This window comes from Giraffa tippelskirchi, chromosome 8 (genome assembly GCF_054371585.1).
Source record: "Giraffa tippelskirchi isolate mGirTip1 chromosome 8, T2T-mGirTip1v1.2.pri, whole genome shotgun sequence".
Classification (NCBI taxonomy): Eukaryota; Metazoa; Chordata; class Mammalia; order Artiodactyla; family Giraffidae; genus Giraffa; species Giraffa tippelskirchi.
The window spans coordinates 110,070,370-110,097,810 of NC_137282.1; the positions used below are offsets into that span (position 1 = coordinate 110,070,370).

Here is a 27,441-nt window from a genome sequence, read left to right on the forward strand (position 1 = left end):
TTGGAACTAAATGGAGGAGGAAATCAGCATGTCAGCAATGTCTGTGAAGAAAGGCTTTAGGATCTCAGTTCATGATTGAATTGGCATCAGCAAGCTATTCAGGTAGCCCTGTGTCATCTTAGACTCTGATAATAGAGGAGTACCATCCAAAACAAGGGAAGATAGCTTTCCTTGACTCTGTGTCAGATACTGTGTTCAGATAGAGATACCTCATCTTAAGAACAAGTTAGAGGGGATCCCAACAGAGCAAGCAGCTTGGTAAACAAGGCATGGTGTCTGTCCCCAAAGGACGCCTAAGGCAGCAGGGGAACTGAGTCAAATGAGTGCCAGTTGAAGGAAACTGTGGTTGAGTTAAGCCTTAAAAAGGAAATATTTAGAGGAGACTTTCAGTATGTTGGGAATATAACATCTGTTTCCAAATATTTGAGAATCTCTCATGTGAAAGATTAATACTGTTGGTATGGGAAAATTTGAATCAATAAGTGAACTTTACTAGAAGACAAGGGCTTCCCAGGTGGCGCAGTGGTAAAGAATCCGCCTACCAATTCAGGAGACCCGGGTTCAATCCCTGGGTCGGGAAGATCCCCTGGAGAAGGAAATGGCAACCCACTCCAGTATTCTTACCTGGAAAATCCCATGGAGAGGGGAGCCTGGTGGGCTACTGTCCATGGGGTCACATAAGAATTGGTCACAACTTAGCGACTAAATAACAACAGCAAGTACATCCATCCTCAAAGGGAGTGATAGTGCCATCAAGGGGGTGAAGATTGATTTGAGGCAGGGTGGCTGCTGCTGCTGCTAAGTCACTTCAGTCGTGTCCGACTCTGTGTGACCCCATAGACAGCAGCCCACCAGGCTCCCCCGTCCCTGGGCTTCTCCAGGCAAGAACACTGGAGTGGGTTGCCGTTTCCTTCTCCAGAGCAAAAAGTAACAACATTACAGTGATTTCTGACCCTTCAAAATTCAACCTTTCTCAGGGTTGGAATATTTGTATTCCTTAGTATTTAATTTCTCTTCTTAACCTTTCTTGGTATCATATAACCAGCATTGCCACAGTCATGAAAGGTATATAAATGTCTGCTAGATCACTATTGCAAAAATCTGTACTACATCTATGGTGACTAGATGGCTGTGATTGGAGGACTTTTTCTTGACTGATAGAGGCTGAGGACTCAGTCTCAAAGTCACACCATAAGGGGTGGCCTGCATGTGCTACTGACTTGAGGATATTGTCTATGTGTGATGCTCAGCACTTTATATAGGATTTGAACTTTGAGAAGTAAATAAAAATGATTTATACTTACTATTTAATTCTATAAAAGTTAGCCAACAAATTAACTACATCAACTATTGACAAGAAAAACTGTCAACAATAATTGAATAAATATCTAACATCTAGTTAGGTTAAAAGCCATTTTCTCATATCAAACAGAAGTTAAAAGTTAATGTTTAGGAAATTTAATTTTTTTAAATTGTTTTTCTATCACTGAAAAAAATAACCCTTTTTGAATGATTTGTTTTTAAATTGATTATACTATTATTATTAACATGTATTTCTAAAAATTGCCAGTATCTATATATAATTTGATACATTACAGTACAGAAACAAAACTATATTAGAAGTTACACAGCAAATATAGTTATAAAGGTTAATAGCTTTGATTTTCAATTTAAAATTTTGTCATTCATAATTCTGCATTAGATAAAAGGAAGAGGTTTATACTTACTCTTCCTATGTATGGAGAAGGAAATGGCAACCCACTCCAGTATTCTTGCCTGGAGAGTTCCATGGATAGAGGAGCCTGGTGGGCTATGTACAGTCCATGGGGTCACGAAGAGTTAGATACGACTGACTAACACTTTCCTATGTATAAAGTATGTGCATGCTTGCAAGCTAAGTCGCTCAGTCATGTCCAGCTCTTTACGACCCTATGGACTGTAGCCCACCAGGCTTCTCTGTCCAAGGGACTCTCCAGGCAAGAATACTGGAGAGGGTTGCCATGCCCTTCTCCAGAAGATCTTCCCCCACACATGGACTGAACCCTTATCTCTAGGTCTCCTGTATTAGGTGGATTCTTTGCTACTAGCGCCACCTGGGAAGCCCAGATATACATATACTACATGAACTGTATATCTGTATATCTAATATAACACAGATATTAGAATTTCATAGGGAGTGATTAGGCAAAACAATGTCTTTAAAGGTCTTTAGTGAATGATAATTTTTTAGAAGTTGAGAAACTCTGAATTAAAGCCTTCTAAGCATTTTGGCATGAAAACATTTCACTCTTGGTTTGCCAGGACGAATTGCGGCCAAAGTTGGAAAATAAGAATGGGTTTATTCAGTCTTGTCTTGTCCTCATATCCCCTCTTGTTTGTTTTCCCCACCCCAAGTTACTGTACATTTTTTAAAAACAGAATCACTCTCTTCCTTTTGGAGCCATATATAATCCCATTCACTGGCTTCCGTGCTGGGAGATGACCCAGGCCTGGACAGCAGTGAACATGTCACTTGAACCAGGCCAGTCAGTATTAATTCTGGGACTTCTGCTGGAACTGAGGAGCTGTTTTTCTGTAGGGGTTACAGTTGTCAGGTTGTAAGCTCAGAGTTGCCAGGATCTCTCTTTGCCATAACCTCAGGAAAGCCTAGCTGAGAATAAAACCCACCCCGCAGGAAGCAGAGCTGGAGAACCAAAGGAAACATACAGCATTCAGTGATATCACCGGGAGCCAAATCCAGTCGTGCCTGAAGCCATCTGAGCCCCTGGACGTTCTGGTGTCCTTTGTGATTTAGACCAACTGGAGTCAAGCCTTTGTCACTAGCAATCAGAAGGGTTATTTTTCACTTACTAACCCAGCTCTGCCCCATTCCCTCACTCGATGGCCGTCCAGAGCCTGGGAAACCCTCTTCCTTTACTCATCCAAATCTGCTCTCCCCACATGGAGCCTTGACCCATCACCTATTTGTTCTCAAACTCCACTCTCAGAGAAACTGTTACAATTCTTGCTGGGTGCTGTTCTGAGTCTCAGACACTAATCCTGAAGCAGTATTGCTGGTGCTACTTGGTTAAATTGTGAATTACTATTTATCTTAAAGTATGTATTCTATTTCCTTTTTACTGACACCTTCACAGTGTTTGCCATATATGTAAATATACATAAATTAATTAGGTGCATTCTATTGTCATCAGCTCACGGATGATTAAGTAGGTATCATGAAGGTACTGCACACTGAAAAGCAATAGACTTGAATCTATACTTATGAAATACTACTCTGACCCTCCATGACAAATGTCTATTGTTAATTTATGACAGATAAACAGAAAGTGAAACTGATTTTGACACTTTTTAATGAAGTATGCAAATACAAATAATTTTAATTGAACTACAGTATATACTGGCTAATATATTTTGGAATTTGCTAGTAAGGTTCTAATCAGCGCATTCACTAGCACTAAAGCTATTCAGTATTCCTCAGGAGTATTCCACTTAATAATTCTATTCTCAATAATCTGAACTTCAGTGAATTCTTGATTTTCAACAACCTTACTCCTGAAAGCTTTCCTCTCAAAAAAAAAATTAAAATTTAAAAAATAAATACACTGAAATTCATTGGCCAAAGATACTAACAAAAGATGGTTTAGGGTTTCCTAAACCTTCAGTAGTATAGGGTACTTCAGTGGTAAAGAATCTGCCTGTTAATGCAGGAGACACAGTTCAATCAGGAAGATCCCACATGCCACAGAGCACCTAGGCCCGTGCGCCACAACTATTGAGCCTGTGCTCTAAAGCCTGGGAGCTGCCAGTGCTGAGCCCACATGTGCATCTACTGAAGCCCATGAGCCCTAGAGCCTGTGCTCTGCAACGAGAGAAGCCACTGCAATGAAGCTGGCAAAGTGCAAGTACAGCGGAGCCCCCACTCACCACCACTTGAGAAAAGAGCCCATGCAGCAACAAAGACCCAGCACAGCCAAAACTAAATAAATAATTTTTTTAAAAAGGTTTAAAATGCTCTGGGTGCATTCTCAGTTAACTATGACACAAATCATAGAACAGCAGACCAGCTAATGAGAGATGATGCCACAGCTTATTGCTGTTGTTTAGTTGTTAAGTTGTGTCTGACTCTTTTGTGACCCCATGGACTGTAGTCTGCCAGGCTCCTCTGTCCATAGGATTTCCCACACAAGAATCCTCGAGTAGCTTGCTATTTCCTTCTCCAGGGGATCTTCCTGACCCAGGGACTGAACCTGTGTCTCCTGCATTGGCAGGCAGATTCTTTAGCACTGAACCACCATGGAAGCCCACCACAGCCTATAGTATATTATTTTATCAGCCTCAGTAACTGGTAGTAAAAACAGGATAGTTAAGGAGATTTAATTCACTAGAATGATTTAGGTTTAGATACACTGCCCTTAAGCACATAAAAATGGATTCAGGAGACATCTGAAAATATAGACTTGGGAAAAAAGGGCCAGGGTTTGTGATACAAATTCAAAAGTCAGCAGAGACTCAATTGTGGAGGCTTAGGAATGACTGAGTTCTCTGGAGAAGAGAGAGAAAAAAGCAGAAAGTCCTGTAGAAAATCTAAGCACCAGGTGAGAAGGAGAATCTAAAAGGGTATTTGAAAAAATGTCAGTACAGCATCAGAAAAAGAAAAAAAAAAAAAGAACACAAGCCCATATGAACAGGTTGCCAGTGCCCATATCTTCAACAGCTATTGAGAAGGTGGGGGAAAAAAAGTCTTATAATTGAGATTTTGCTAAACAGGCAACGGGGCAATTTTTGTTTAGGTTATATGTTATATGTTAAGTCATCTAGTGGTTAGGGCTCCATTTTGACTCTAGCTGATAGAAGACAGATGTCTGGCATCTGGTTCTATGACCAAGTTTGGTCACTGTTTTAGAGCAGCTGGCAGTCACTCCTGGCCCAATCTCTGTGGGAGGAATAATGACTTGACAGCAGTTTTGCATCCAGATTTGGGGGAAGTGGAGAGTGGTATGAAGTGTTTCACCCAAATTACATAGTACAAGGGTTTGTTTGGTTTTGGTTTTAAGAGTACATATTTTTTTGTACCTGTTATCATAAAAAAGCTATAATTTTGTTATATTCCAAATTTATTATGTTTAGCATGGAATATTACCCCATATAGTTAGCAATCTGCAGAGCTGTCATGCTTTATATTACTAAACTAGCTATTTTGTTCATATCTAAGCTATAGCTATCAGTTAAATGGACTGCAGGCTCTTAAAGTGATTTACTCCACCCACTTCTGAAGTCTCCATTGATGTGATGAATAGACCAAGCCCACCAAGAACAGCTTTGTATAGTCTAAAGCCAAACCTCTTTGAAAATTCTTTCTACCCACCCTACCTCACACCAGCTTCTCCACTTCATTCTGGCATTATTTTTTGTCACTCTTTCCAAGATTAACATTCTCTTGTTTAACACTCTTCAAGGAGTCCTCCATTCATCTTATAGCAAAACTTAAAAGTCTTTAACACTGCTTTCAGGGTCCCTCATAATTGGTCCTTTGTCTTTGCAGGCTTAACTTCTGCCACTTATTTCCATGTAAGGCTTCAAAAATTCATTCATACACCATCTTCAGTTTGTGGCACACTGCAATACCAAACGAACTAGTTACTCAATATTTTTAAAATAGATCAATTAGTTGAATAGGTGATTTTAAAAGAGAAAACTTTGTATATCTCTACAAAAATAGCAACTTAGTGTCAATTGCTAGAAAGTGAAGATGAGTTGTTTAATCTACCTAGATGCTGCTGCTGGCTGAAGCTCAGAGTTCAAGCCTACTCTTTAAAAGGAGATTAGCAAATGTTACAAAGGTGTTTCATACTAGAAACAAAAAGTGGGAAAAGAATTGGAGAGTATAATTGTACCACTAAGTAATGACTTACCTGACCTTGAACCTCCTAAAATCTGAACATTAAGTGTGATGTGTCTCAGTTTTTTGAGAAATACTAGCTTTTCAAACTGCTTATAGTTTCCAAGCCTCCTTATTCTTCTGTGCCTAAAGTGCTCTCTATTTCTCACCCAGCTGATTCCTCTAGCCCCTTCAAGATGTAGGGAACTCTTTCAGTTCAGTTCAGTCACTCAGTCGTCTCCGACTCTTTGCGACCCCATGAATTGCAGCACGCCAGGCCTCCCTGTCCATCACCAACTCCCAGAGTTTACCCAAACTCATGTCCATTGATTCGGTAATGCCATCCAACCATCTCATCCTCTGTCATCCCCTTCTCTTCCTGCCTTCAATCTTTCCCAGCATCAGGGTCTTTTCAAATTAGTCAGCTCTTCGCATCAGGTGGCCAAAGTATTGGAGTTTCAACTTCAACATCAGTTCTTTCAATGGACACTCAGGACTGATCTCCTTTAGGATGGACTGGTTGGATCTCCTTGCAGTCCAAGGGATTCTCAAGAGTCTTCTCCAACAACACAGTTCAAAAGCATCAATTCTTCAGTGCTCAGCTTTCTTTATAGTCCAACTCTCACATCCATACATGACTACTGGAAAAACCATAGCCTTGACTACATGGACCTTTGTTGGCAAAGTAATGTCTCTGCTTTTTAATATGCTGTCTAGGTTGATCATAACTTTCCTTCCAAGGAGTAAACGTCTTTTAATTTCATGGCTGTAGTCACCATCTGCAGTGATTTTGGAGCCCAGAAAAATAAAGTCAGCCACTGTTTCCCCATCTATTTGCCATGAAGTGATGGGACTGGATGCATGATCTTAGTTTTCTGGAACTCCTTCCTGGCGAGCAAGTCTAGGCAATCTGGGATGTGCTTCCTCAGCATCTGTCTGCCTGTTTCAGAGCATATAATACTGCTGTGATTAGTTTTCTGTTTCCTCCACTACACTAAACACTTCTTTAGAGCAGGGCTAGGTATTTCATTTCTGAAACTTCAGCACTGTGTACCTGAGTGACACAGTACATGTTTATTTCTATACACATGCATAAACAAACAAACAAATGCATGAATCAATCAATCAATCCATAGAAGTATACTTAAACAACAGTTTTCAAATTTTGGTATGTAATCATAATTACCGGGGGACACTTGGAAAAAACACAGAGAACTAGACGCTAGCCCCCTCCTGCTCGAGTAGGCTTGGGACTTTAGCTCTCCAGGTGAATATGACACACACCGAAGACTGACAATCTTTTCAGGTAAGAAAAAGCAGATTCAGAGAGATCAATTTATTTGTCCAGGGACTGAAGTGGAAGTGAAAAATGGGATAACTCACCATTGTGAAGGTTTTTATTTTAGTCTTTGAAATGTACATGAAAAGACTGCTTATAAAGGAAATATGAAGCCATGGTTCTATGTTTGTCAGTAGAATACTTATACCCACCCACTCCTCATTTGTTTGAATCAACAGTGAAGGATCAAGTCTGAAAATCAGCCATGATACTTAAAAGCACAGATCACAGTTATAATTTAACTATGCTTTAATGTAAATGACATTCTCTTCAAGTGTTCAGCAGATTTCAGCTCAAAACAGACTGTATGCTCCAAGAGAATAATAGGGAGTATAACATTTAAACTTTGAATTCTGTAAAACTACAGGAGACTGAAAACTATTACTCTCTACCACCTGAGCTATATATATTATTCCACAGGTGCTTTTTTCCCCCTAAAGCAGTGCTTTAGGCAGGTATTGGCAGTATTTTAGATTTTTATTTAATGATGCTATTGGCAGTATTTTAGATTTTGATTTAGTGATGCTATTTTTACAAATGAATCAGAATAAAATCCTGTGACAGTAGAGGACATAGAAAAGCCCAAATAAGTATGAATGCCCCATCTACCATTTTAATATCATTGTGTCAGGTTTAGTAGAACTTTCTAAAATGTAATGATCCATTTTATATGACTAATTTACATTATATTATCTCTATGCACAAACAACTACTTGTTTGTGCTGAGCTAGGCCCAGAGCCCAATTCAAAACTTTTCTTTCTGGTCTTTTACAAAGGATCTTTCTAGAATCCATGTGAGGAAAAACACAGACACAGACCAAAAAATCCCCAACCCCAACCTTGATCTCTACTTTACATCATAACCAGATATTAGAGATGGTTCATAGAGCCAACTGTGAAAGCAAAATCCTCAAGAAAAAAGGAGGATGGAGTGAATAAAATTCTTAGGGAAAAAACAGTACTAACCATAAATTTAAAAATAATTTTCAAATAAGCAATTTACTATTTTAATAACATTATTTCTAATAATACAATTTAATATTTATTACTTTAACACTTTGTAGTAATAAAGTAGTATGTAGGGCATTCATGATTCTATTTCTCTTAAACCAAAATTCTCAGTTTCTATAAACATAAAATATTTATTCATTGGATTGAATGGGAGTTTGGGATTAGCAGATGCAAACTATTAAATATAGAATAGTTAAACAACAAGATCCTACTTACAGCAAAGGGAACTATATTCAATATCCTGTGATAAACCATAATGGAAAAGAATAGGGAAAAGATTGTTTATATGTATAACTGAATCACTTCACTGTCCAGCAGAAATTAACACAACATTGTAAATCAATGATACTTCAATAAAATTTTAGAAAATAAAAGATAATTTACTCATTGGCTTTATCTTATACAGAAAATATCTTCTAGCTTACAATGCCAGTATTACAAATAATGAGACTAGTGAGTGAGGTTTACATTTTTCCAATTCTTTTTTCCTTTAAACATACTCCAATAAAATTGGACAATTTTCATATTGTATTCAAAAGTCATTTGAAGTAACTCTTTTCTCTATATGGCAACTTGTACAATTTGATTGGGGCCCTTTGTTTCCTTTTGTTCAATTTTAAAGTTTGTGTTTTTCTTTTCACATTAATTACATTTTTCAATATATAAAAGGTTCAAGTCAAAACTAACTGAAAAGGTACATTCTGAGAAGTCTTGCTTCCATACCTATCCCCTCCATTGCTCTATTGGGTTTCTGCTCACATCATGTATATAAATTTCATATATATTTCATATATATGTGTTATATATATGTTCTGGTCTCTTATTCTATTGTTCACTTTTTTGGTAAAAATAACATACATACTCCAATTTTCCTCTTACAAAAAGGAAGCATTTTGTATATGCTATTCTTCATTGTATAATACTCTAATGCTTTCAGAATATGTACAATTTTAATCAATTAAACTATTTTGATTGTGCTCAAAGGGAATAATTATAGGGCCACTGAGAGCTACTGGTCAGGGAACAAGACAGACAACTCCAGCGCGAGTTTTCATCACCACCAAGCGATTTCTCAATTCTCAGTGGACACCAGGTATCCACATTGACCAGGAGTCCTACCATGGAACTAAATTCTGACACTATTGTCACATGCCAGAGGTTAAGGACTCAGTTAAGACTGCCCACACCCTTTAGATGCCAATCACAAGGTCAGGTTGATACCTGCTCTTCTGAGCAACTGATTATTGTTTAGAGGCTACTGGGTTTGATTAATTTGCTAGAGTAACTCACAGAACTCAGTGAGTTTACTTACTAGATAATTTACTTACCAGATCATTGGTTTATTATTAAAGGACACATAAACAGGAACAGCCAGGTGGAAGAGGCATGGAGGAGCCAAGTCCTCTCTGAGTGTGCCACTCTCCCTAACCTCCATGTATTCACCAACTGGGAAGCTCTCCAAACTCTGTCATTTTATGCTTTTTATAGAGGCTTTATTACATAGGCATGTTTGGTTAAATCATTGGCCACCAGTGATTGAACTGAAACTGCAGCTCCTCCCCTTCTCAGCGGGTGGGGCTAAATTACAACCCTCTAATCAAGTTGGTTCCCCTGGCAATAACCATCCCAACCAACTTCTTCCAAAAGTTATCTCATTAAAATAAACTCAGGTATGGTTGAAAGGGATTTGTTTTGAAAATCAAGATGCCCTAATTGCTCTTATCACTTAGGAAAATCCAAGGGTTTTAGGCAGAGAGTGCACAGAGTGGTAGAATTGAGGGCAGAGACCAAATTTACATGTATTATAAATCACAATATCATGACAGCCTATAGCACTAATTGTTACCATTGTATTTGTCAACTAGCGCCACAATAAGACTATATAACAAACTACCTCAAACTTGGTGACTTATAACAATTTATTTTCATGCTCATCAGCCTGTAGGTCAGCTGTATGGGCTTGGCCAGATGGCCTTACTTCAGGTTCTACACAGGCTTCAGGACTGCCCCACTTGTGTCCATTCTGGGCCAAACTCAAGGGACGGTGGCTCCCTAAGGCATGTTCTTTTCACGATGATCTCCAAAGAAGAGCCAAAATAAACCATACAAACACATTTAAGGTCTCTGCTTATCTCATATCTGGCTAATATTTCATTGATGAAAGCAAGTCTTGGCTAAAGTGAAAGTACAAGTCACTCAGTCGTGTCTGACTCTTTGCGACCCCATGGACTACAGTCCGTGGAATTCTCTAGGCCAGAATACTGGAGTGGGTAGTCTTTCCCTTCTCCAGGGGATCTTCCCAACCCAGGGATCAAACCCAGGTTTCCCACCTTGCAGGCGCATTCTTTACCAGCTGAGCCACAAGGGAAGCCCCAAAACACTGGAGTGGGTAGCCCATGCCTTCTCCAGGGGATCTTCCCAACCCAGGAATCTAAGCAACCTGTATCCTAAGCAAAGACGTATCCTCTGCCCATGGTTGAAGGAAGAGAGAATGGGTTTTTGTCGAATAAATTCAAACTTTCCCCCAATGTGAAGCAGTTGGTGGTGTACCCTCTCCTTCCCACCTTTTCTTCTAACAATCTTCTTTATTTTGCTCCCTGTCATCTTTGCTCCCTGAAACTGAATGGAATCCTCCAGTTCTTCAGCGACTTCGATGGTTGCTCTCTAGGCCAATTTATGAGACACTGATGAACAACTGAGATTGGGGAGTGGTCAGTTCAAATGTTACTTTCCTTGACTACTTCCCTGAGACTGAAATAAACTCATTATTCCTAATATTTTGAACCTAATTTTATTTTTCAAAATAAAAATGAAGGTCAAGGAAACTTTTTGCTCTTGTAGCCCAAATGTGAAAGATGCTTAAGAACTAGGAGAGTGATAGGTTAGAAAATCTGAGAAGTAGTTAATGCATCTTATGTGTGGTTTTGAAGGTCATAGTAAAGCATCTAGATCTTATTCTAAATGCAATGGGCAGTCACTGGAATGCTATAAACAGGAGGGTAATATCTGCTTTGTAAAAAAACAAAACCATCTACTGTGTGGAGGATGAATGCAGGTACAAAGTGGGGACAGGGAGGTAAATCAGGAGGCTGTTACAGTAGTAGCCCAGGTGAGTGATAGTGGTCTGGATTAGGGTGGAATCAGTATATATGATCTGTGGCCAAAGTTGGGGTGTATTCTGAAGGTAGAATGGATAACATTTGCTGATGGATTTGATATGGGAGGTTATAGGAAAAAAGAACAATTGACTCAGTGTTGATTTAATAGTGGATGGGAAATATTGTTCTGCCTTAGATGTGGTATATTTGGGATATCTGTTAGTCATCTAGATAGAGATAATGAGTGAGTAGTTGAATAAACTTTTGTTGGGTACCAGGTACAGAGTTGAGAAAATCATATTCCCTAGCACTCAGTATCATGGTGTAACAGTTATAGGCTCAGACTGTGGAGTTACCTGCCTGCATTCATATTTCACCTTTGCTTCTTACTGGCACTGTGGCTTTAGATAAATTACTTTACCTTTTTTGTGTCTCAATTTTTTTGTTTCTATAAAATGAGAGTAATAGTACCTACTTCATAGGCTCCAATGGGTTAATATTAATATATATAAAGCACTAAGAATGATGTCTAATGTAAAACCTATACAGACATTAGCCATTTTTAGCACAGTCATCTTCAGTCCATGCCAGGCACTCTCATTTTTTCTTCTTTTCTAACCTTCATTCCTATTCTTCTCCCTCCAAACAATTTTCTGATTCTCTGGATACTAATTGGGAATCCAATAATTCATTACGATGAAGACACTATCTACTTGGACTTAAGGGCTTCCCTGGTGGCTCAGTGGTAAAGAATGTGCCTTCAATATAGGAGATGTGGGTTCGATCCGTGGGTCAGGAAGATGCCCTGGAGGAGGGCACGGCAACTCACTCCAGTATTCTTGCCTGGAGAATCCCATGGACAGAGGAGCCTGGTGAGCTACAGTCCACAGGGTTGCAAAGAGTTGGACATGACTGAAGTGACTGAGCACGCACCTGGAGTTAAAGGATGTCAGTCCAGGCTTCCCTGATAGTCCAGGGCTTAAGAATTGGCCTTGCAATACAAGGGACACTGGTTTAATCCATGGTCCTGAAAGATCCTACTTTCCGCAGAGCAACTAAGCCGGTGCACCACAACTAGTGAGCCAGCACTCTAGCCCCCACGAGCTGCAACTAGAGAAAGCCTGCGGGCAGCAACAAATGATGCACCACAGTCAATAAATAAATAAATCTTATTTAAAAGGGGGGGGAGAATCAGCCCCACAAGACCGCCCCCATTTCAGATGCCAGTTCCAAGTCCTCAGCCACCCTTATTTCTGACCAACTGTCGATAAACCAGGAGTTCCCATGACCTCCTCCTGCTCAAGTTCAGACATTTGCTAGAGTGGCTTACACAACTCAGGAAACTGTACCTATGATTGCTGGCTTATTATAAAGGATATTACTAAGGAACAGCCAAATGTAAGAGATAAATAGGGACTGGTGTGCAGGAGGGGAATTTCTGGAATCTCCATGCCCCCTCTTTTTTTTTTAAAGTGTCTATATCTGAAACTTTATTTATTTTTAGCTTTCCAAACTTTAAACTTTTTATTTTGTATTGGGGTATAACCAATTAACAATCTTGTGGTAGTTTCAGATGAACAGTGAAGGGACTCAGCCATACAAACACATGTAGCCATTCTCTCCCAAACCCCCATCCCATCCAAGTTGGAACGTACCATTGAGCAGAATTCCATGTGCTATAAAATAGGTCCTTGTTGGCTACCCATTTTAAATATAGCAGTGTGCACATTACCCAACTATCCCTTCCCCCTGGCAACTATAAGTTAGTTTTCTAAGTCTGTGAGTCTCTTTCTGTTTTGTAAGTTCATTTGTATCATTTCTTTTTGGTTTCCACATGTAAGGGATGTCATACGATACTTCTTCTCTGACTTACTCCACTCAGCATGACGCTAAGTCCATCTATGTTGCTGCAAATGTCCATTGCCCTCTCTTGCCTCTGTTACCTTCCCAGCACCTTGATGCAGTCACCACTAGCCTTGAAGCTTTCCAAACCCTCTTGTTCAGGGGTTTTTTATAGAGGTTTCATTTTATAGGCATGATTGATTAAAATATTGGCCATTGATGATTAAACTCAAGCTCTATGCTATCTCTCCTCCCTGGAGGGCAGGGGGTGAGGGGTGGGCCTAAAAGTTATAACCCTCAATCCCCCAGTCCTGCCTTGATCTTTTGCAGCAACCTGACCCAACTGGAAGCTTTGTAGGGGCTCCAACACACTTATCATCTTGTTGATACACAAAAGACACTCTTACCACTCCAAGGGTAAGGAGCTGTGGCCCAGAAACCTGGGACAAAGTCCAAATATATATTTCTCTTTATACCACACCATTCTAGCATTGAAATATGACCTTAAACATGCACATAACTTTGTATTTTATATATATTGCTTTTCATCCTTTTAAAAAACTTTTATGGTTAAGTATAGCAAATACAGAAAATTGCATACCACTAACAGGTCAATAGAGAGACCCCTTGCTCACCACCCTAGCAACCTTCCACATTGTCTCCTTCCAATTGCAACCCTTCTTCTCCAAGAATAGCTACTATCCTGATGTTTCTAACCATCTCTTTTTCATTTTTATCACCTAAGAATGCATCCTTAAACACTCTAGCTTTGCCTGGCCTTTCCTTTTTTTTGATGGGGGGTGGATATTTCTCTTAGGTCTCTTTTTAGCTAAGGAACCCCCTCTTTCCTCCTTTCCTCCCTTTTTTACTTTAAATTTTATTTGTTGAAATACCAGATTAACTGTCCTGTCATTTCCTGTAACCTGAATTTTGTTGACTGCATTCTGTGGAATAATTTTTTTTCCCCTGTTGCTCATATATTCTGTAAATTGATGAATCACCTTAAGGTAAAAAAGTAATGATTTTGTTCAACAAGGGTACTACAAATGTAACAGACCACGAGAAGCTATTTTCAATATCTAAAAATTAAAAAAATAGACTATTTTATATCTGGGAATCCAGCTAACAAAGAATACATAAGGTCTTCAAAAAGTTATCTCTATTGAAGTGCATAAAATGTTTGAAAAATAGATGCACTATGGTAGTTGTGAATGTGAAGATTCAGCATTCATTCAAACTTCTTTCAAGCTTGCTTTCTTGTCCTATAAATCTTGAAAATTTAAATACTACAATTCCTCAGGCAATTAGAGTTTTAGAGGTAAATGCTTTCTGTCAATTGGACACATTTAAATAAAATTTGGAAGGTGGAAGTAAGGCAAAAGGCTTTTTTCTGCTACTTTGTTTTTTGGCTGGTGGGCATGGTTAAGATACTAGTATTTTCTGCAGCAGCCTTTCAAAGCACAGTCATTTGCTTTGAGTACTTATTGTTACCATATCTTCTAAATTTTTGAATTGTAGCTACAGCAGTGTATTCTTAACATCAAGAAGTTCAGTTGTGGAGTCCTGATTCTCCATCATCCTCATGGGTGGGTACAGTGGCAGTAGTTTCCTTGAGAGCCCAGTTTGGCAGTATTATCCTGGGACTCATTTCCAACAGCCTGCTCCTCCAACCCTTTAAACAATATTCTGAACACCAATTCCCCATGTTAAATCGGTATAGATTTAAAATAGACAGATATATTTCCTGCAATTGAATGCAGACTCATACACTAATGAATAAAGATTCTAAAAGCTTCCCAAATCTACACAATCAATCCCAAGGGAAAAAATTTAAATAATTGAACAAAACCTAAAATATATATGGAGCAGAGGTCTGCAAATATGTCAACTTCAAAAATGAAAAAGCAGTAATCCCCCTATCATATTAAGGATAATGAGTCTGGAGTTTCCTGGTGGCCTAGTGGCTAGGATTCAGTGCTTTCACTACAGAGGTCGGGGTTTGGTCCCTGGTTGGGGAAACATCCTGTCTGCTGCACAGCATGGCTAAAATACTAATATGCGTGTGTGAGTGAATGAAAAAAATCAGTTAAAAAAAGAACAATGAGTCTATGTGTTAGTTTAATAATTGTTGATGATTGGGTGGTGAACTTATAAAGGTTCATTATATTATTTTTAATTTCATGTGCCTGAAGTTTTCCATAATAATGCAAAAATGATGTTCAGTCTGATATTCAAAAAATTGGAATCATAATTTTAGGACTTACTAAAATGAAGATATTTATAACCATGGGATGAAACCATTTAGGGAGAGTATAGACAGAAAAGAACATAGGACTAAGATGTGAGCATCTCTAATATTTAGAAGTCAGAGAAAGAAAATAAAACAGACTGATGAGATGCCAATAAAGTAAAAGGAAACCAGGTGAGATGTTCTGGAAGCTTAGAGAAGAAAATGTTTCAAAATGTGGAAGGGCCAAGTGAGTCAAATACTGCCTAAAATGAGAACTGAGAATTTGCCTCTGGATTTTTCAAGATGGGGGTTTAGACAATTTGGGGAGAAATTTTGCTATAAAAAGGAACACAAAAATTAAGCAGTGACTGGAGGTGAAGTGAAAGTCAGTCGTGTCCGACTCTTTGCAACCCAATGGACTGTACAGTCCATGGAATTCTCAAGGCTAGAATACTGGAGTGGGTAGCCTTTCCCATCTTCAGGAAATCTTCCCAACCTAGGGATCAAACCCAGGTCTCCTGCATTGCAGGCAGATTCTTTATCAGCTGAGCCACCACCGAAGCTCGACTGGAGGTGAAGAGAAGTCAAAATTTTGTTTTGTGTTCTGTTAAGATATCTGATACTAAGGCATATTCAGTGTACTGGCAGAATGATCTAGTTGAAAGGGGGAAAACAAATATAAGAGGGAAGCAATAACAGAAGAATCAAGGTCCTGAGTGAAACAAGTAGAGGGACTATTTCTTTCATGTGTAATAGGAGGGAAGACAATAAACATGTTCAGATGGATAGACTTGGTGGAGGTAAGATGAGGCTGTGTATGTCTATTTTCACACCTTTAACTCTCTAAGCCTCAGTTTCCACACCATTAATATGTAGAGTACCTATTCTCATAAGCTTTCTGTGAGGATTCAACAAAGAGCCAACACAGTATTAACCCAGGGGAAAATTGTTATTAAGACCCTGGTTCAGGGATTCCCTGGTGGTCCAGTGGTTAAGACTCTGAGCTTCCAATGCAGGAAGCATGGGTTCGATCCCTGGTGGGGGAACTAAGATCCCACATGCTGTGTGTCCAATAAATTAAATAAAACGATTTTTAAAAAAAGGCCCTGGTTCAGTAATTCTCAATTCTCCATTTACTCAACAAAATTATCAACCTCTCATTTTGCATTTAATAAAATACCACAACTAAAAATGAGTATGGTGGATGTAACTTAAAGAGGTTGAGGGTGTCAAAGAAAGCTTTCCTGAGACACTTAAACTAAGGGCTAGATGAGGGATAGCTTGTTAACTTGATCAAGGTGGGGGGTGCTAGGAGAAGAGTTTAAGGTTTAGAAACTTGAAAAAAAAAAAAAAAAGTCCATTGTGGCTATCAGACAAGGACCAGAAAATGAAGCAACCAAAAGCACAGGAACATTTATCCTTAGTGACTCCTTATACCTCTTATGGGTCAGAACAGGGTTCTTAAGAAATAACATAAAGTAAATATTTTAGCTCTTACTGAAGCTGACTCAAGCACAGCTGAGAGATGAGAACAATTCATGGACGTTGATTAAACTGTAAACCAAAGAGGACTGCAGGTTTCCCCTTTCTCGCCTACTCTACTTACAACGGCCAGGTTGAGTGCTCAGTAAATGATTCTTAGATTTGTTCAAGCTCAGCAATAAAATGTGAGAGCCAGTTATCCATATTTGTCATAGACAAATGGAGGAAATGGTAATATGTGAGTTACTTTTTTTTCCTCACTGAGCTAAGATGGCAACTTAGTAGCTATTTTCTGGGGACGGAGTCAGGGAGGAATCTCTTCAGTTATTTCTTTTAAAAACTAGCATGTAAATATTAGCAGAGTCAGAATTTATTGTTAGGATAGTGACCCCCTAGAGCCTAACAGTACAAACTCCCTTTTCTTTAGTAAACTTGACTCATATTTAATAATAGAAGCAACATTGTTTCTTTGAGAAAATATCAACTGTTACACTATCCTAAAAAACAACACTGAGGTCCTCACCGGTTCTTTTCCCAGAGACGCTACAATTTGACACATTCGCATTAGATAAGTATTCAAAAACAGAAATGTTAATCTTAATTGGAGAGAAATCTGCACCTAGACAAGTTTTCTTGCTTTATATAAATTATATTTTCTCTAGCTTAGGTTTCCGACTCACTTTTTAATATGCAGACTTTTCCTAGCTAAGACTACAAAAAGGCTGATCAGCTAGCATTATGATTTAAATTGCCATTTTCAATATCGGTTGTTTTAAGACTGTCTTAAAGTTTGTCCCCGTGTGTAGAAATTTTTAACTTCCCCAAGCACACCGGGCACAAATTCTCCTTTGACTGAATTACTCAGTTCAGAAAGGTAAAATGTGTTCAACTGTGAATCGCTAAATAGTCAAATCCATGCCAACTGGTATCAAGTAATCAACTTTTTATCTAAGACTCATAAGAAGGTAAGTAAGTTCACGGATCTAAAGTGGTTAGCCACCTGCTGAAATGCATTTACCTGCTCCTCTCCTCAGTCAGAATGAATCGCTGAGAGATGGGACTCATGTCTGCTTTCTGAACACGCTTCGCAGAAATTCTGAACCATGGTCCAGCAACCAACCTAACTTGGGAAAGCTAAATTAGCCTCATTTTTTACAAAACCTCTTAGTAAAGATTAAATCGGGCGGAAGGGGAAATTCTAAAACATTCCGATGATCGCTCCAATCTACACCTCCCAGCGAGTGGAGAGTGGCTAAACAGGTGAGCACACTCTAGGTGCCCCACTTATTTCCGCAAACGTGAACAGGCGCTGTCTTCTGAGCCTGAAGACCTTGGGGATGGGGCCCTGAGACAGGGCGACTTACTCAACCCTAACTGTGCAAAGAACCGTGTTCTCTGGCCCTTCCACAGCCTTTCCCAGGGCCACTCGCGGTGCTTCCAGGCCAGTCACTCTTGCGGTCTCAACCCTGCCATTGCTGGGCGAGGAGAGTAGGACACTGGGAACCGTCACAAACGCGGCTCCATGAGGCCGCGCCTGCGCAGCCAGGCATTGAGCGCTCGGAGAAGTCCGTTTCCTGACTTTTGAAGGAAGTGGCGTTGCGTCACTTCCGGCCTCCCTCTAGCTGCCATCTTGCGTCCCCGCGTGTGTGAGCCTAACCTCAGCTGGTCTGCCCGAGACCACCTGAGCGTCAACCCTAGTCCCCCGCGCGGCCCCATTTCCGCTCCAACAAGGTACAAAAAGGCTCTGGACGCCGGCGTGGGAGGCGGACGGGAACGGGGGCGGGAAGTTCCCGGAAGGAGCGAGACAGGGAGGGACAGGGCTGAGGAGAGGAAAGGCGATGCGACGGACAGGCGCACCCACTCAGGCTGACTCTCGGGGTCGAGGTCGGGCCAGGGGCGGCTGCCCTGGGGGCGAGGCGGCGGCATCTCTTCCTCCACCTCCCGGCGGAACCCGAGGACAGGAGCCTCAGGTACCGCGAGGCTTGCGGAGAGTGGCCGGGCAGGGCAGGCCCTGGCTAGGCCGAGGCCAGGCCGGGGCCGGGGGTGGGGGTGGGGGCGATCAGGCGTGGATTAGAGCCCTTTCTCTGGGCTTGTAAGGAGCCGGGGTGTTGTGGGAGTGGGATGGGAAAGCGGGTGCTCTTTGGGCTCCCTCGAAAACTGAAATTCGGGAGCTTGGCGGGGTGGGTTTGGGATCCAGGCCTCCGCCTGTGTAGGACATTTATTCTGCTGGTGTCTTGGGAAATAACGAGCGTGGAATGCTGGAGTGAACTAGAGCTTTCCTCGCTGAGGGTTTCCTGTTTTTCTAGATGAAAGAAACTATCATGAACCAAGAGAAACTCGCCAAACTGCAGGCACAAGTGCGCATTGGTGGGAAAGTAAGTTTAAATAGTTGGGGTTTTTTGTTTTGAAGTTTTGTGGTTTAGGTTTTTTCTCTTTTGCATTTCTAATATAACTGACTTGTCACTTTGTTTCGAGAGGGCATTTCACCGAACTAGCAAATCGTGTGAAGGGAATGGCAGAAATTAAATTATATATACAATGTAGTCTATGTATCATTTCAGTTAGGTCAGCACGTGGCCCTTAAACCCTTGGCTTGTTTTGTCATTGACTTTATAACCTAAGTTGTGTAAAGTCAGTGCTTGAATTTTTTTCATAAACAACTAAAACTAGCTGAATTTAAGTTTCACCTATCTTTTCAAATGGCTCTGGATAATTGTACTTAATAGTTGGAAGTTCAGGTCACTTGTAAATTAAGACGTTTCTGTAGCCTTTTCTTAGCTAAATGCAATCTAGAGTAGTTGTGTATTTTCTGGGGTATTTGAAGATGTCATTCTTATAGGTACATTGCATAGGAGTGCAAGAGCAATGACTGTGGATTTAGAAATATTACCTATGTAGGTATCTTTCCATTTTTACTTTTAATTACACTAAAACTGAGGAAATGGGAGTGATGAGTAGCAGGTTTTTAAATGATCAGGTTTTGGTTAATTGATTTTTTCTGGTGGCTGCTGGTCCCCTTCAAAGGGATTCTTTTTTGAACTTGGTAAGATTTAGATTTTCTAATTTGCTTAAATAAGAAGTTCACGCTACTAGAGGTCTACTGAATTTTATTTTGCATTGTGTTAGCACATTCCTAGTGCTTAACAAGGTGTGGTAGCCTGTTGAAACAGAACATGTCTTTACTTGGTAAAACTTGTATAAAGCTTCCATGCTACAAGTTTATTATCTATTAGTTTTTCCCACTTTAAGCATTTGACTTCAAGTAGAGTCTATTAAGTACTGATTTTGCCAACAATGAAAGTATCCTAATCCTCCCCTCCCCTCCCCCAAAGCTGGTTTTCAAGATCAGCACCTACCCATTAACAGTAGCAGGTGTTTCTTCTTTTTAGCAGTTGTTATAAGCTAGATGTGACCTTCAGGTGCCAAGAAGACTCATTCCTCGTGGGTCAGTGTTTGGGTGCTCTTATAGGTTGTTAAATATCATTCCTGGAATTTAGTGCAGGCTTCAGAAGAGTCATGTGAATAATGTGCTTGTGTGCCTTTTGTTGTTGTTGTTGTTGTTAACCTTATCATTAGTCTTTAACTTGTGAAAGAGATTCTAAGGTAAAGGAAAGTTGAAGATTCTTAAGGCTGGTGTAGGATTAAATTTTAATTGTTAATATAGGAAGACTTTCTGTCATCATTGTAATGTGGAAACATTTTCTTCACCTTTTAAGAAACCTACTTTGGTGTGTGAAATTAGATGAGTTAGTGTTGCTTTAGAGAAGTCTGCAAGCATTAGGTATTTTTAGGTAAAGCCTGTGAAGGCCCTTTTTTTCAGTATCTGGTCAGAGCATTGATAATAAATTATTTAAGTAAAAATTGAATGTCAAGAGTGTGAAACGTAAAGAATGTGGACTGGTTTTGTTTTTAGAATCTTATGTAATTCTTTGGGATGTATTTTAGAGAGAATTTTTTGGAAACCAGGGTATTTTCATGACCACTTCAAGATATTGTTTATTCTTAAAGGTTTTTGAGGGGTTTCATAACCCGTATTTTTTGTAGCTATTGATATTTTCTTCAGGTACACTATGGTTTGTTTAAGGCTTTAGTAGTGCTCAATCCTGAGAGTATAAAATTTAAGAAGTTGAAAGTCGCTAGAGGGGGATTTTAGTCCTTGTGGGGGGATAGGCATCTTTGAAAAAGTAAGAAACTTTTCATAGTGTAATATACGTAGTGAAATAGAAGCATTTTCAAAATACAGAGATCATGATGATTTGGTTAACTGCAGTTTGGGGAAGACACAGAAGAGATGATGGCTTGAGTTTTGAGAAGAGGGGTTTTGGAGATTTGGCATAAATGTACAGGAGGCAAGTTTTCCTGAAGACTGTATTTTATCCATTCATCAAATTGTATGCCTTCAGTGAGGTCAGATACTGTACTCTACTAGATTGAAGAAAAACCTGGATAGATAGAAAATGAGTGGGAATTTCTATTTTTCACTGGTTGGTTGGGAAAGGCCACTCAGGTTTGGTGACATAAGAGCAGAGATCTGAAGGTGAGGTAGGGAGTCATGCAAATATTAGAAGGAACAGTACATGCAGAGGCTCCTGTTTGCATATTTGGCCTATTTAAGGAACAGCAAGAAGGTTTACTTGGCTGAAGGTAAGTGTGTGTGTAGTAGTGTCAAGAGTGTCATAGTAGGGGCAGGGCAGATTGTGTAGGGGCCTGGTAAGTTAAGAACTTCAGATTTTGCTCTTGGGTGCTGTAGAAGTCTATATATAGACTTGTGTATTTTAGGATCTTGTCTGTGAATATTAATGAATGTTGGTTTTTCTTTAATATAAAAACAGTTAAATAATGGTTATCGACATGGAGTTTCTAAATGAGGCTTAATTAAGGTTGGCACATGCTACCTCAGATAATTTCTAGAGCAGATAATGTAAAAAAGTAAAACTTGGGAAAAATCACTCCTTTATATCTGACAAAACTAGAAGTGTAAAAGTTATGAAGGATTTGTAGGCAATTTTCTTCATTCCCCTCTTTTGGCTTTCATCAGTGCCTTAATATGCCTACTCACTGCAGAAAAGGTTGTGGTTATGGTAATTTTCTTAACACAGATTGAGAGGTCAGAAAGGAATTAGAAACTGTCCATTTGAAAATGCCTCTTGTGGCATAAACATGTGCTGTATTCTTTCTTTTTCTCCCTCCAATAGGGAACTGCTCGCAGAAAGAAGAAGGTGGTTCATAGAACAGCCACAGCAGATGACAAAAAACTTCAGTTCTCTTTAAAGAAGTTAGGGGTAAACAATATCTCTGGTATTGAAGAGGTAAGAGTCAAATTTTATTTCTTCACAAAATTAAGATTTGGCTAAAAACTATTGTTGGTGCATTTGTGATTTTTGACTCTACTTCCAGCAGAGAATTCCATCTCTAAAATATATGTTTGTACTCGATTAATGTCAGGGAGATTGCTAAGTGTAAAGTGATTAGGTCATACTTTCCATTTCAGGCAGGATTTTGGCTTCTGCAGTACAGTGAAATACAGGTTACTTAGACTTCTGCTTTTGCTTAATAAAATGTTCAGTTTTAAAGAGATTTTGATGGGTGTTGCTAATTTAACTTTTTTTTTCTTTTTAGGTGAATATGTTCACAAATCAAGGAACAGTGATCCACTTCAACAACCCTAAAGTTCAGGCATCTCTGGCAGCAAACACTTTCACCATTACAGGCCACGCCGAGACAAAGCAACTGACAGAAATGCTCCCCAGCATCTTAAACCAACTTGGTGCCGACAGTCTGACCAGTTTAAGGAGACTTGCTGAAGCTCTGCCCAAACAATGTGAGTTTGCTAGTAGCGGTTTTGCCCAGGGTTACTGACTTACCAGTAGAGTTCTAAAATTTATGAGGCAAATGGGTATGAATATCTTTAAATTTAGAAATGTAAACTTTCCTCTAAAGAATATCAATTTTTATATTGATTTTAAGCCGGTGTTCTTAGTGTGTTCGGTAGTTTATCTAGTATGCTACAATCATTATACTTGATTAAGTGAAATGTTTTTTCTACTAGCTTTCTCTTTTGGATCAGAGACTAAAAATTTTACCTTTTTTAGCTGGAAATGAGGACTTTTTGAAAACGAATGGCAGTTTAGATTGAAGTATATTAAAATATAATCTTTAGTTTTACAAATTCACCTGGTATTGCCAATAGTCTTTAAGAATTGGCTTGCCACTATTCTGGATTATGGTGTAATGAGGATTCTGTTTAGAGCAGAAAGTTGCGTGGTTGAATAGGTGTACATAAGGGGGATAGCTACCTTATGCTGAAGGCCTCTGATTAAAATTTTGAGCAGTGGAAATAATGAATCAAGATAGATCTATTATATGACCTGCTATTTTAGTCATCCATGTTTTTCTTGATGTTTGCTCACTCTGCTTTAATCAATTTGTATGTGTGTGTGTGTTTGCTTGTCTTGCTGAAAAGCCTGCTGTCATAGCTGAGGTAGGCTTTTGAAGGATGCCATGGAAGATTGTACACGGCTAGCACTGTGAGGTCTCACCTCTCAAGTGTAGTTCACTCTCTTGTTTAGTAAAAGGAAAGTGGAGGCTTATCAGCCAAAGGCACTTTTAGTTTTTTGGTTTTTTTATTTTCACTTCAGTGAAGGTTTTTTGGTATGCGGATTTACCTTTACCCTGTTGTAGGTCAGCGGGATTGAAAGGATGGGTTTGGAATTCGGCGTGTTGGCTGGTACTAGTATTCTTGCTTATTTGTGGACATCAAACTATCGTGTTGTTGTTAGTATTATAGATGAAATCCCACATGTCACCATAAACCTAACAGCATTTGACCTTTCATCTGTTGTTCTCCTGGTTAATGTTTATTGAACACTCATGTTTTCTTTCACAGCTGTGGATGGAAAAGCACCACTTGCCACTGGAGAGGAGGATGATGATGAAGTTCCAGGTAGGAACCTTCACTTGTGGTTAAACTAGAGAATCTTAGCAAGGGAGAACGAAGAATCTTTGCACCACAGGAAAGATTACCTGGGGAGGTGGGTCATAGGGTAAAGTGGGGTAAAGGGAGAATGAGAAAAATAACACGGTGTTATTCAGCTGGAAGTTAGGTTTCTAGGCTTGGTTTTTCTGTTTGGAATCCCAGGAAGGTATCTAACCTTAAATATTGAGTTAATAGGTATGTATGTTGTAACCTCAGTATAATAGCTACTTGTAGAAGATCACAAATCACGTGTTTCCCACTGACGTATGAGATCCATAGATGTATGAGAAGGCATGAAGAAGTTGTAGAAATATCTTGGTATATAATCACTCTAAAATCAGCAGAAAAACTTGTTTGGCAATAATGAGGCATTTTTCTATCCTGGCTGTTACTGGATAATTTACTTTGTTGTGAAACAAATATTGGCAGTAGACTGCCTAGACTCAGAAATACTACTTTGCATAGGCAGGTGTCCTGAGGTATCCAGGAAAACTTCAAATTGTGTAGTGGTATTCTTTGATTCTGCCCTAACAAGACTAATATATTACATTGCTAAACTGTAATTCTTAGAGTGGGGTGGGAATGGGGAGGGCATATATATTCTTCAAGCATAGTAGTTGTGTCATTGAAAATTAATATATCCCTCTTTTCCTTGTGTTAATTATATGTCAAATTATACACTTCAAAATATATCGAATGGTTAGTGGCTTCATTGGAAATAAAAAATGTCTTAATATATATCCTAATTTAACTGTAGGATGTATTTTGAGAGCATTTCCCTATCTCCTTTTTAACAACTGATGATTATTTTTGTAGACTTGGCTTTTTTCTGAGTTTCTCTTTTGTCTTTTTCCTTTTCCTAGATCTTGTGGAGAATTTTGATGAGGCTTCCAAGAATGAAGCAAACTGAATTGAGTTAACTTCTGAAGAAGATAAATCTTGAAGAAGTTACTGGGAGCTGCTATTTTATATTATGACTGCTTTTTAAAATTTTGTTTATGGATCTGATAAAATCTAGATCTCTAATATTTTTAAGCCTAAGCCCCTGGACACTGCAGCTCTTTTCAGTTTTTGCTTATATACAATTCATTCTTTGCAGCTAATGAAGCTGAAGAAGCCTAAGAATAAAATTTGAGACAAAGATAAATAAAATTCTTTGCCTAGTATATGGTTTTATTTTTTATTTCATTAATACCAATTTGTACACAGCAGGCAAAATTGTTTATAGAAAGCTAATCATGGCATGTAATATGACTGATAATCATGAATGGAATGTGATTAAAGATTTAAAATGACAGAATAAGTAACAGTGGTGGTATAAAGTTCTTACGTTTGAAAACTTTTTTCTCCAGTGGGTCTTGGGCTTCCATGGTTTGTGATGGGTGTAGTTATAAGAAAATATTCTCTGGTGGGTGAGTGGAGTTTTTTCTCTTAATATTGTCTGTGTTGTAAAGATACTAAGTGCCTTATATGTATTACAATACTTTTCTTTCATTTAATTCTCAATCTAGGAAGTAGGGACTGGTAGCTCCATTTTGTAGATACAACTGAGGTTTACTTCAAAAAACAAAAAAACCAGTTAATTTCTTCGCTCCCTTCTAGGTAGTTATTCTCTAAGATGCCTGAAAAAAAAAGTTGTGTTAGGAGTGTCAGCTTGTCTTCCTAAAGTGATAACACTTTAAATGAATACTTTTTTCCTTAAACTTTTTTTACTTTTAAAATTAACATAGAGTAAAATTGACAGTTGTTAAGAATTTGAACATGTAATTGACTGCCACAACAGGGTACTGAATACAGTTCCATTACCCCAGAAAATTCTTGCAATATAGGGCTACTTTTTAAAAATTGTATTAGCAATCATACCTTAGTTTCTGCTTGCAACAATAAGAATTTATTTTAAATTTCCATACCAATTTGAAAGTACCATTTGAAGTTATTATACAGCTGTATCTAAAAGTCACTATTAGTTAACTCACAAAAATGAGATGCTATGAGAAAAGTGCTTGCATATCTTACTGTATTTCTATTAAGATGTGCTGCTACAGTAACTAGGACTAAAGTCTCAGTGGTTTACAAAATTATAAAACATAAGTACATGTCTCCAGACTTGGTCAGATTGGGCTGTGCTACATACTCCTGGTCCCAGACTGATGAAGCAGCCTCCATCTGTCAGAGAGAGAAGAGGATGGGTCACGTGCTGGCTCTTAAAGCTGTTGCACATATCACTTCTTGTATGTAACTGGCTAGAGCAAGTGCAGTGGCTTGCCTGGAGGGCAGAGTATTGAGAAGACTTGGGTAGGGCCCAAGGATTTGCATTTCTCATGAGCTCCCTGGTCATGCTTTCTTCACTAGCACATTTAGAGAAGTTCTCAGCCTCACCCCAAGAGACTGCAGTAATAGGCTGACTTGAGCGTGTGAAGATGCCACTATCTGAACATCGTTGCAGTTATTTGCCTCTGATCTGTACAGGAGAGGGTCTAAAGAGAGATGTGCAACAGATTTACAGGCTAGGCTTATCCCAGGGCCACTTACTGCTTGAAGCAGATGCCGGTAAGGTTACTCCTGTTTTGCCTATGCTCAGAGAATTTTTTTTCCCTAACAACCTCTAAAAATGTTACTTCTGTCCATTATTTAAAGGATCTGGTGGTATGTTGGTGGCTGTGGACAAGTAAGGTTTTTCTTGTAACATTTTCAGTATCACTTGATGTTTGTGGTTTGCCTGTGGCTGGGCTCCACTTGATACCCAAAACAGCCTTTAATCAGTGTTACCAGTCTCAGGACAGGGAAAAGAGATGGCAAACAACTGGCTGGCTCTTCAAACTGAGGTTGGAAAGTGACACAAATCATTAACAAATTTGGCAGCCAGACAAGGCACATACATAGTCAAGTCTGGTAGCCATGAGGATTGGGGAAGTATAATCCTCCCCCACAAAAGGAGAGCAGATTTTTTTTTTCAGCTAATACAGTCCACCAGATCCTTAGAATTTTTCTTTAGTTGCCCACAATTCCTGTGACTATTATTATCTTAAGCACTGTACAGTGTATATCATCTTGTTGAGTCACTAAGTTGTGTCCAACTCTGCGACCCCATGGACTGCGGCACGCCAGGCTTCCCTGTCCTTCACCATCTCCCAGAGTTGACTCAAACTCCGGTCCACTGAGTTGGTGATGTCATCCAACCTTTGTCGGCAAGTGATGTCTGTTTTTTAATATGCTGTCTAGGTTTGTCATAGCTTTTCTTCCAAGGACCAAGCATCTTCTAATTTCATGGCTGCAGTCACCATCCACAGTGATTTTGGAGCCCAAGAAAATAAAATCTGCCACTTTTTCCCCATCTATTTGCTGGGAAGTGATGGGACTGGATGCCATGATCTTAGTTTTTTGAATATTGAGTTTTAAGCCAGCTTTTCCACTCTCTCCTTTCACCCTCATTAAGAGGCACTTCAGTTCCTCTTCACTTTCTGCCATTAGGGTATCATCTGCATATCTAAGATTATTGATATTCCTCCCAGCAATCTTGATTCTAGCTTGTGATTACTGATTGTCACAAAAGTCTCCCCTAAAGAGTCACATTATTCAGCTAAG

The 27,441-nt window shown here is 39.2% G+C and overlaps 1 protein-coding gene and 1 long non-coding RNA gene across 4 annotated transcripts; one reads left to right on the forward strand and one right to left on the reverse strand.

The window, feature by feature from the left end:
* Window positions 1-3,327: 3,327 nt before the first annotated feature.
* Window positions 3,328-18,350, reverse strand: LOC145517735 (uncharacterized). Its single transcript, XR_014062295.1, has 4 exons — window positions 18,245-18,350; window positions 17,899-18,000; window positions 5,913-6,818; window positions 3,328-5,616 (listed from the first exon to the last, which is right to left on the reverse strand). It is a non-coding gene; the product is annotated as an uncharacterized LOC145517735 (long non-coding RNA).
* A 145-nt stretch (window positions 18,351-18,495) lies between these two features.
* On the forward strand, window positions 18,496-25,156 carry BTF3 (basic transcription factor 3). Of its 3 annotated transcripts, none has more exons than XM_081520847.1 (6): window positions 18,496-18,850; window positions 19,187-19,255; window positions 22,076-22,189; window positions 22,500-22,701; window positions 23,767-23,823; window positions 24,720-25,156. In XM_081520847.1, the coding sequence occupies exons 1-6, from the start codon at window positions 18,719-18,721 to the stop codon at window positions 24,764-24,766; spliced, it is 621 nt and encodes a 206-aa protein (XP_081376973.1). In that variant the 5' UTR covers window positions 18,496-18,718; the 3' UTR covers window positions 24,767-25,156. The 3 variants fall into 3 exon arrangements, with proteins under 3 accessions (XP_081376973.1, XP_081376975.1, XP_081376974.1); XM_081520849.1 differs by having other exon boundaries at window positions 18,496-18,611; XM_081520848.1 differs by lacking the exon at window positions 23,767-23,823.
* Window positions 25,157-27,441: the final 2,285 nt, after the last annotated feature.